The 11,389-nt window shown below is 38.3% G+C and overlaps 1 protein-coding gene across 1 annotated transcript in view; it reads left to right on the top strand.

The window, feature by feature from the left end:
* The window catches only part of LOC105814467 (chromosome unknown open reading frame, human C5orf42), a 120,373-nt gene extending 108,984 nt beyond the window's left edge, over positions 1–11,389 (top strand). Inside the window, exons 46-50 of the mRNA XM_012649444.1 lie at positions 325–480; positions 1,929–2,053; positions 5,042–5,131; positions 9,567–9,745; positions 11,061–11,389. Of these exons, the coding sequence (XP_012504898.1) occupies positions 325–480; positions 1,929–2,053; positions 5,042–5,131; positions 9,567–9,745; positions 11,061–11,198 (688 nt within the window). The 3' untranslated portion in view covers positions 11,199–11,389. The remainder of the gene's footprint in view (positions 1–324; positions 481–1,928; positions 2,054–5,041; positions 5,132–9,566; positions 9,746–11,060) is intronic.

Raw genomic sequence — 11,389 nt, 5'->3', positions numbered from 1 at the left:
CGCCCAGCCGAGACTCACTAGCTTTTTAGGAATTGGCTTTCAAATATTATTTGTTTCATTCAATTTTTATGATTTTTATTTCTGCTATTCTCCTCCCTTTCCTAACCCAGATATGTATGTACATTTGGGAAATACTCCAAAGGCTAGAACTACAAATACCTTAAATAATACCGCCTAATTGTTTTCAGAAATCTGATAAACAGAAAGATTTGAACAGCATTGAACAAAGCAAATTCTAGGTGGTCTTGAAACACTATGTTCCCTCTAAATATATAAACTGAAAGTGACTCTTCTAGTAAATAATGTTTAATTCTTTGTCTAAAGATTGCTGCTCGCTGAAAACTTTAGTCGTCGAATCTCACAAGCATATGGTCTGATGAATGAGCTGTTGTCTGAATCAGTACAACTACCGAAACCATTGCCTAACAAACCCAGCACAACTCAACCGTCCAGATGGCAACGCTGCCCTTCTCCAAGAGGGTAAGGCAAGGGTTGGCATATCATTTGGCCAGATCACATCGGGCCTAATAAGAAGGAACATAGCACTTTTCTGACCCAAGTTCAGTGTATTTGCATCTACCCTGCTTAGAGTTATGATGATAAAGTGAAGAAAAAATAGCCCCATAATTAGGTCTGTGTATGTCGATAGAATCACCAAGGAAAAAGGCAAAAATAATACTAAATCTCTAACCAAGCTAGCAAAGCACTTCAGCATACCTGAAATATGAAATTTCTTAATATCTGTTGATTCCTGTTTCCTTTGCCTTAGTGTTTGGTTAATATTTGCTTCTGGAATTTGCCTTGTAACTGCTCTCCTTGTTTCTCCACTTGGCATAGTCACTCTTGCAGAAACAACCAGTCCCCATCATTTCTCCTTCTGCTACCCCTCCCCTGCCCAGTTATGCTCATTGTAGATATTATTATGTATTTCACCTTCATCACCTGCAGAGGACTTGGATATGAGTTCATTAGGCAGGAATTAATGAAACAGAATGCCAAAGGCTTTTAGTGTACCCATCAAGAGAATGGTGTACATTGTACCTGATAGGTAAATATTTATCCCTCACCCCCCTCCTTAGTTTCCAGTGTCCATTACACCACTTTATAACTGTGCATTCCCATCATTTAGTTCCCACTTATAAGTGAGAACATGTGTTGTTTGCTTTTCCATTCCTGGGGTACTTATTTAGGATAATGGTCTCCAGTTCTGTCCATGTTGCTACAAAAGATATTATTTCATTCCTTTCTGTGGCTGAGTAGTGCTCCATGTGTGTGTGTATATGTGTGTATGTATGTATATGTAAGTACACACACACGCTACATCTTTCTTATCTACTCATCCGTTGATGGGCACTTAGGTTGATTCCCTATCTTTGCTATTGTGAATTTTGCTGCAATAAACATACGGATGCAAGTGTCTTTTATGTAAAATGACTTCATTTCCTTTGGGTAGATGCCTGGTAGTGGGATTGCTGGATCGAATGGTAGATCTGCTTTTAGTCTTTGAGGCATCTCCATTCTGTTTGCCACAGAGGTTGTAATAATTTACAGTTCCACCAACAGTATTTAAGGGTTCTTTTTTCCACCACATCCACACCAACATCTGTTATTTTCTGATTTTTTAATAATGGCCATCCTAATTGGGGTAAAGTGGTATCAAATTGTGGATGGACTTTTTTTTTTTTAAGAGACAGGGTCTCATTATGTTGCCCAGGCTGGAGTACAGTGGCTATTCTCAGGTGCAATCATAGCACACTACAGCCTCAAACTCCTGGGAACAAGCAATCCTCCCACCTCAGCCTCCCCAGTAGCTGGGACTAGAGGTGTGCACTGCTAAGCCCAGCTTAATTTGAGCTTTTTAAAATATTAAAGTGTATCCCTGATACGAGATTCTAAGGATATAATAATTTATGTAATTTTTATTTTAGAGAGAATCAACATGGTCACAACTGTCCATTAAATCGACCTAGAAAAGTCAGATATATAACCAAACCAAGTTGTACCCATAAGGGAAAACCTTCTGGGCAACCTCAAGGCTCACCTTGGTCACGTGGTAAGATTTAAAGCTTTTTATCATGTGTGATTTGCACCTATTCCTTCTTCAAAGTTGTGTTTTCGTTAGTAAAAGCTATAAATCTTAGTAAAAAAGGAATTCTTCTTTCAACAGAACATAAGGGATTGATAAAGACTTGGCTGTACTGGGATTTTGTGTTGCTGTGAAATAAAAAGGCCCTAGGAATCTTTTTAACCTAATGGCCTTTAGAATTTGAAGTCAGTGAATTAGATACAACTTGTTCAGGAGTCTGTTTCCTTTTTATGTCTGGCTAAAGATGTTGTACAAATCAAGTTCTGATAGATTGCAGAATGGATATATCACGGAAGAGGAAAGCTAAGAAGCTCAGATTGAAATAATATCATGTTTTAAACCTTTAAACATTCTTTTCCACATTTGAAGATATATTTATTTATTGCTAGCCTTTCTTTAGTTAATTTTGCTATATTTGGGTTTTGATTACTAAAGTAAAGTATAGTTATTTATAAAATGATTATAAATTAAAAATGTATAATAATAGCTGACATAGAAATGCATGCAGTTAAAAAATGTCTAACAATAACTAACTCATGTGCCAGATGCTGTTTAAGCTCTTTAATTACAACCTTTGGGAGATAGGTGCTATTATGTTCCCATTTTAAAGATGAGGGAACCAAGGCAGAGAAAGCTTAAATAACTGCCTAAGATCAGATAGCTAGGAAGTGGTAAAGCCAGTATTTAATCCCAGGCTGGATTACTTAGAACCAACACTTGAGTATGCTGACGCAATTTAGAAAATTGAAACTTCCAGAAATTCTAGTCCTTTAGATAAAACTCAAGTTTGGTTAACTCTTGGTGTTTGATTACAAAAGCAAATACTGCTCTTTTTAAATTAAAATTTCAAAAGAGTAAACCATGCTTTCTTTTCTTTTGTTTTTTAAATTTTATTTTACACCTGATATATTTGCCAGAATTAAATAAAAGAATATCTAAATTTGCCAAGGTTTTAAAAACCTGAACCATGGTTTCTTAATATCTGATGAAAAAGGCTTGGATTATGTGAAGATATGCCTTTCTCTTGTATCTGTCCAATTTCAGGCCTTAATTTTTACCTTGCACTTTCACCACTTTGACTGTTGTAGCTACAGTCCATCCTTCTCGTCTCACCTGCCTATGCTGGATTAGACTTGATGAGTTTTTCCTGCTACTGTTTGGCTCAGAAGCCCTTAGTAACTCTCACACCCACTGAGATACATTTAGACCCTCTACCAGGCCTTCAGGGCATCCTCCGCGTGTTCCCCTTCTGCCTCTGAGCCTGGCTTCCCCATATAATCTGTGCGCGAAACAGCTTGCTTTCCACTTACATGCATGCTTTTGTGCTCCCGTTCCTCAGTTGAAATTCTCCCTTATATTTTGAAAGTCTCACTTCTGTGTCTTTGAAGACATCCCTAATCTTCTTTAGTTCTTCCAACGTGATATGTAATCAGTTTTAAATTCTACATTCTCATTTCTAAATTGAGGGTAATACTTAACGTGCTTGGTTGCTGTGAATATTATAGATAAATGGTGGCTAAAGCGGTTATTGGTTTGTCTTTGAACCCTTAACCACGTTTATGTCCTTCTTTCAAGCTTCAGCACTACAACAACAGGTCTTATGTTGTAATGACTCATATTCTTTTTGCCCTATACTAGATTAAATTCTTTGGGCATAGCGACATTCTCTTACTAATTTTTGTGTTACTTCTCACATTGAACAAATGAGAAACACTTGAATAATTTGATTTTATTTAACTGTTTTGCCTAAAAACAGCTATTTGTAGACAAAGTATTTTTCAAGGATATTAATGTGTGGACATTAGAGTATTCATACCATATCAGAGAACAATACCATATACCTGGCTTTATAGCTAAGCTGTCACTTAGCTTCCCTAGACCTTTAAGGCATAGATAAAAGAGGCAACTTTAGCGACTTATGGATATACCGACTTCTCTGCCTGCCTCAGTAGTGCAGGCTCTGGCTTCCCTGGTTCTTGTGGCCTCTACATGCCCAGAACCCAAACATTTCACTTACATTTGAAAGTTTGGCCCCCCCAGTACTGGGGGGGAATAGGAGAAAAACTCAGACATGACTGATCCCAGGCCTTTTCCCAGTCAAGGAGATGGATAACCTGAACTCCAGGTTAGGACAAGTTCAGTCTTTGTACACATGGGGACGTGAGGCTCCATCAAGATTTTAAAATTCTCTGACATTCATTTGTAAAAGAACTGTTTTTCTGGACACACTTGTGAGTTTGACTGTATGTTGCTATTTATTTGGTAAAGCAGCAGTGTGCGGTTTCTGGCTAATTTCTTCAGCAATGCTTGCAAATCATTAGCAGTCCTTTTTTTGCTTACTTGTGCTCAGTTCTATCAAAAACAATATAAAGCTCATATGATTAGTAACCAAGAAGCATCATAGGTGTAAGAAAAGAAAGGTTTAGGTTTTAGAATCATCCAGACCTAGGTTCATATCCAAGCTCTGCTGCTTACTTTGTTCCATCAGATAGGTTATTTAAAACCTACCCATAGAGTTGTTGAGGATTATAGTAAAACATTTGCATAACATAGATAGCAAATGGTTGCTTTTAACCTTTAAGAAACCTTATTTAATCATCCTGTTGATAAAATTTAACTTGGTGTTTTGTCTAGGTGTTTACTGCTAGTAGGCTTATTATGTCCTTGGCTTTTCCAGTTGCCAGAGATTTTGTCAAAACACATTTGCCATTTAAAAAAGTACCATGGTTGTGCCCTAAGGATACCAAGTCTCAAAGTAGAGTTTTCCTTTCTTCTGCACTTTTGTTTTATTTTCTTCATTCAAATAACCCACCAGTTACTAGGCCCTGCTGTGAGTAAAGCTTGGTGAGCAGTGTCAGAGCTGATCGGGAGAACATTTCTGTCCTCAACTTACAATATGATATGTGAAAAATCATGAGTACATACAGAAGGTTACAAAATTGTGTGTCTGTATAGGAACTGCCACTTTTACCATACAGAAAAAAGCTGGTGGAGCCAAAGCAGCAGTAAGAAAGGCTGTGCAGTCTCCAGTTACCTTCCAAAAAGGTAAGGGATAAATAAAGAATAGGAAGTTCTTAGATTTAATACTACATTTTAAAAAATCATAAATTAGTCTTAGAATTGCAGGGTGTGGCTGCGTACTGCAATGGTTCAGAGACAAGACTTTGGAATTGCTTTTTGGAATCCTAGTTCACCAGTTACTCCGTAACCTTGAGCAAATTTGTAACCCGTTTATGTAAGCCTTAATTTTCCCACCTATGAAATAGATTATAATAGTGAGGCTGTATGTAACAACCCTGGTAAGTAGGCAGGGCAAGTATTATCCCCGTATCACAGCTAAGGAAACCAAGGCTTAGAGAAGTTAAGTGACCTGCTCAGATCTCCTTAGAACAATAAATACAGTAGCTAACAGTTATAGAACACTTACTCTATGCCAAGCATTGTTAACACCTTATGTACATTATCTCACTTAATCCTCACATAAATCCAGTGAGGTCTTGGAGCTATCACCATTTAAAGAAAAGGACTAAATTTGGTAGGGATTATGATGAAGAGAAAGCACTGGTTTATATGTACTAGTAAAATGATGAAAAATGTGAAGTAATTAGCCTAGTCCTGCTATTCCTTTCACCATTGCTACTTCCTTTCTTTGAAGATCCATCTTTCCGTTTAGCACATCTCTCTTCAGCTATGTCGAATCTGCTATTTAACTCGGCTATCAAGTTTTTAATGTCAGTGGATACATTTTCTAGAAGGTGTATTTTGTTCTTTTTCTATTCTTTTCCCCATGTATGAATTAAAACCCAGGCTTCTAGTAATTAGGATTAATTTGAATCCTATAAGCATCATTTCCTGTGCTTTTAATTTTATAATACCAAGCTAGTTTTTTTTCCCTCCTTCAAAGTCTCTTATTTCATCTTCTGTAAAATATTTTCTAGTTTAGAGTACTCAGTAGCTTTTTTATTCTTTTCTAAGCAAATATCTAGCAGTGTCTAATTCAACAGATAAAATGCTCCAAAATACAATGTGGCCTTCCAAAACAGTTGAAATTATTTGTACATTTATATTATTGTTTTTGAAAGCTCTAGAGATTCAGGGTTTTGTTTTTTTCAAGTGGATTATGATCTAATATGAAGCTTTGTCCATAGAAAGCCCTCAGTTATTGTCCAAGAAATTGTGTATGGCTCCAGGTTTCTAGCTTGAATACTTAGCTAGACTGTGGCCCCCTAATTGACACGAGTAGGGCAAGAGGAGGAGCAGAGTTTCCTTTTTGGGGTGGTAGAGGTAATGGGTTTAGTTTTATTCAGTTTCCGATTTCTCAGGCTAGACTATGTAGATGGTTTGGCAATATGTTGTGAAGAAACCGAGGGGCAGTAACTACTGCCCTACAGAGAAAGAGCACTTGCTCTCTGAGGGAAGCCAGTGTACTTGCCAGCTCAGTTTCTACTGTGGTGTTTCTTCTTGATACATCACTTACCTTTCTTTCACCTTAGAAAGCTTTTACCATCCACATTGGGGCAGCTTGAAAAGCTTTTACATATGCTCAGTTTCACGGAATTCTTCTCATATTGTATTTTTATCTCAAGATTGGATATCCCGAATAAATCCTAGAGAAATGCATTATGATCTGAAGAGAATGAAATTACAGAGCCATCCCTGGGTAAAGCAAGGTGGGAGAAAGCCAGTGATAGCCTCTGAAGATTTGTAGATACCCCACGGGGGAAGGTTTATCCTAAAACGCGGGACTGTTACCTTAATTTCAGCAGACTTGGTGGTGGTTTGAGTTTTGTCATTCTTTCCAGATGGCAATAATTATGCTCATTTGACAAAATAAGAGTGCTAAAGCTTAGATACCAAATTAATTGTAGTAGAGAGGAAGTAGGATTAGTTGGTGTTTGCTAATCTCTTGTTATATCCTGAATACTAGAAGGAACAACTTCAGCACCTTGCTGCCAACTAGGAAGCCTACTCTTGTGTTTATATTGCTTATCCACCTTTTGGTTTCTCTCTCAGTCTCATTTTTTCTGTGTTTTAACCACTACTTACTCTTCCACAATGTGTGTTCACATAAACATTCCTGTTGTCTGCTCCTAGATTTTTTTTTCAAAAAACTTTTCAAAATTTGTTTCTTATTAATATTTACTGAAATTATTTTAACATGGAACTTTCAGTGGCATCTCAAGATACTCGGTGATGTCTTTAAGTGGCAGAAAAAAAGTCAAACCTTTTTCAACTAGAGCACAGTTCTCAATTGGCTGTTAAGGTGTCAGGTGCTACCAAATGATGTTAACTTTGTTGGCTTTCAGACTCTTGGGGCTAGTCAAAAGAAAAGTCCCTAAGCCCTCTTGCACTGCTGTGCCCCACCCGCTTTGGCACTAATCCAGGAAGAAGCTTTTAGAAAGCTGCTGCCTTGAGGATCTAAGTAAATAGATCCTTCCTCTTTTACTTACAGATATGAAGAGTATCTTAAGGGCGCTCTGAGTACTATTCTCCCTTCACCCTAAAGAGTAGAAAGTTAATACATTAGTTCAGGATCTAGGGGTAGATCATCTCTACCATCTTGGGCAAATTACATAGCCTCTCTAAGCCTCACTTTCCTCATTTTTAAAATGGGGATAATAACACTTTCCGCATATGATTGTCATGAAGAGTATTCATTCAGCAACCATCCATTGAGCTCCTTCTACATACCAGTCATGAACAACACAGACAGTAGCACATAAATAAGGGAGAGTGTGGCTGGTTAGGTGGAGCTACTTTAGCAAGAGTGGTTAAAGGTCTCTTTGAGAAGGTGATGTTGGAGTGAAGATCTTGAATGATAAAAGGGGAGTGTTATGTAAAAGTATGACAGCAGTTCCAGGCGGAAAGAATAGTCAGTTCAAAGTCCTGATACACAAACAAATTTGGTATGACAGAAAAGATCACTGTAGAACAGTGGCCCAGAGATACGGCTAGATACTGTAGGCTAAGGCAAGGAGTTGGATTTTACCCTGGATCCACTGAGATTCCATTCAAGGGAATTCAGCAGGAAGACAATATAATTTATATTTTAGAATATGTGGGGGGAAAAGAAGAAGGCAGATAAGAAGAGAGATTGCTTGGGCTAAGGTTGTAACACTGGAAATGGGAATCATTAGATTTGGGATATGTTTTGGTTTTTTTAGTTTTTGTCTTTTTTTAATCTATTTTTAAAATTTCTTATTTATTTTTTTGGGGGGGATATATTTTGAAGATAGACCAAATTAGGACTTGCTGATGGATTGGGTGTAGTATATATAAGAAAGAAGAATGAAGAACAAGTGGATTTTACCTGGGAATTTCCTGGGATGAGGAAGTTTAGGGGCAAAAATTAACAGTTTGGTTTTGGACATGTTAAAGTTCAGATGTTTATTGTACATCCAGTAAAGGTGTCAAAAAGGCAGTCAGCTCTATGAAGCTGGAGGTGCAGGTTTGAGAGAGCTGTCAACATGTGGATCATACGTAAAACCATAGACCTACATGAGGTCAGCTGGGAAGAGTTGAGGTGTGTTAGAGGACCCAAAGACCAGGCCCAGGGCACCCTGGTAGATTAGTTTAAGGGGCTGAATGTAGGTAAAACACCTAGCCCATACTAAATGCCAAAATGTGTGCTGTTATTGTTTTAGTGGGCTTATTTTTTAGAGGTATTCTCAAGTACAGAACATTGGTAGAGTCATAAAATACCAGATGGGTCCAAAGTTCTGCACTTTTCCCTCTTTTCCCCTTCTTGAGGGAGTCACATGTCTGCTTATTGGGGACCTGTGTTTACTTCCCATCTTACCCCATGTGTTGGGTGTTTCTTCTGGAGGTTACCTTGGTGAGGGGTAGAACATACTGTAACATTGACTTTGGAACATTAAGTGTGTTAGACGGGGGACGTTCCTCTTACAGCCTTGTGTAGAGAAGCCTTATTGGTTAAAGGGTTTGCTAAGCTGCCTGGAGACACTAGCTAGAATGAAAGTTTGTTTTCAACAAATACTGATACAGTAAGGAAGAAAGGGCGATAATACGTTGTCACCATACTTACTAACCTTACGCCCGTGCCCAAAGGCAGATTGTAGGCATGAAACCTAGGTGAAGATGCCTAAAACATTGCTCCTAGGAAATTTCCACAAAATTTTCCATAAAAGGCAAGAAAAATCTAGCTCTCCGAGTTCACGCATCTTTGAAGTCAAGACTTCTCCACAGTTCCGTTGTATCTGTGGCCTCTCTTCCCTAGACTTTTTTGTCCTAGAGATTAATTACCATCACTTTCCAAATCCAAAGAAGGCCAGATTCAATTTCTACCTCACACACTGACGGAACAGAAATTGTTAGAACCCTAAAGTGAACTACATCCAGATTTGATTTAAATATTAGGTAAAATGTGATTGCCTTGGCTTTGATGACAAAAGTCACAGTAAATTAACAAATGAATGAATGAGTCAGTCCCAATGTGTGCTTTGTTCTTATCCCTTAAAAGGCTCTAATGCTCCATGTCGAAGTTGGCAGCATACAAAAAAGCGTGGATGTGCTGGGCTTGTACCTCAAACCAAGCAGGAGTGTGTAGAGTATGAGAGAGAGGAGACTGTGGTGAGTCCCTGGATGTTACCCTCAGAAATCCGTAAGATCCTCCATGAGAGTCACAATTCCCTTCTACAAGTAAGCATTGTTCCAGATTTTAATTTGTCTCGTGATTGTTCTGTGTTCTTCAGTGTCTTTTGTTTGTGTTTTTGGCATATGTAGAAATACTGAAAGATTGTTAGGTCAGTTTGAAATAGTAATTCAAAGCGTCTACCCTTTTGGCTTAGTTATCCAATGTTTATCTTTCAGAATTCTCCTTGACTTTGTATTTCTTTTTAACTAAAAAAGCAAAAAAACATAAGAACAGTTAATTGTACTATAGGTATTAAAATCCATTCTGTCCACTCCTTAGATCTGGTGCTAGCATCTAATTGTGTCAGGTGATGTTCAGCTCATTGTCAATCCACACGTGCCCGGCAACCACAGCCCTGGTTCCCTTCACATAGCCTTCAGCCCTTTTGATGTATGGGCAACTCGGGACCTTTGGAAAGCTTAGTTCATGTTCCAGTTGTTTTTTCTCAGGGGCTAGGACCACAACTATCTTTTTAGTTTTTTTATTTTTTATTTTTTTCCTATTTTAGAATATTATGGGGTTACAAACATTTTGGTTACATGTTATGATTTTGCCTCACCCAAGCCAGGATTAGAGGCTTGCCCTTCCTCCATACAATACTCGTGGCATCCATTAGTTGTCATTTTATCCACCCCCACCCTCCCAACTACCTATGAATATTACTACCATGTGAGCACCTTGGTGTTGATCACTTAGTGCCAATTTGATGGCGAGTACATGTAAAGCCTATTCTTCCATTCTTGTGATACCTCACTTTGGAGGACAGGCTCAAGCTCTATCCAGGATAATATAAGAGGTGCTAGATCACCATTGTTTTTTGTAATTGAGTAGCATTCCATTGTATACATATACCATATTTTATTAATCCACTTATGGATTGAAGGGCACTTGGGTTGTTTCCACATCCTTGCAATAGTGAATTGTGCTGTCATAAACATTCAAGTGCAGATGTCTTTATCACAGAATGTCTTTTGTTCCTTTGGGTAGATGCCTAGTAGTGCTATTGCTGGATCAAACGGTATTTCTGTTTTTAGCTCATTGAGGTATCTCCAAATTATTTTCCACAGAGGTTGTACTAATTCACAGTCCCACCAGCAGTGTAAGAATGTTCCTATCTCTACATCCTCGCCAGCATTTGTTGTTTTGGGACTTTTTGATAAAGGCCAGTCTCACTGGTGGTACCTCATTGTGGTTTTGATTTGCATTTCCCTAATGACTAGAGATGTTGAGCATGTTTTTATATGTTTGCTGGCCATTATTCTGTCTTCCTTTGAAAAGTTTCTGTTCATGTCCTGACTGACTATCTTTTTAATTCGATAGGACTTGTCACCAACTGAAGAGGAAGAGCCAGAGCCTCCTTTTGGGGTGGGTGGCATGGACAGCATTTCTGAGAGCACTGGCAGCATCCTCAGCAAGCTTGACTGGAATGCCATTGAAGACATGGTGGCCACTGTGTAGAACAAGAGCCTGAGTGTCCGCTGTGCCCTGGACCTGTAAGACCTGGATATCATTCTGTTTCCAAGCACAGGCCAGCACCTCAGTAATGTGGTTCTGAAAGATTTGTGGGTTTGAGAGAGAGAAGCAATGGGAATTTACCACCTGTAGCCACATTATTACCTGGATTAGCCATTTTAAGAGGGAAAATAAAC

Source organism: Propithecus coquereli, unplaced genomic scaffold, assembly GCF_000956105.1.
Source record: "Propithecus coquereli isolate 6110/MARCELLA unplaced genomic scaffold, Pcoq_1.0 Scaffold110, whole genome shotgun sequence".
Lineage (NCBI taxonomy): Eukaryota > Metazoa > Chordata > Mammalia > Primates > Indriidae > Propithecus > Propithecus coquereli.
Note: the sequence above shows the minus strand (reverse complement) of the source record. Positions and strands in the feature narration are given on the sequence as shown.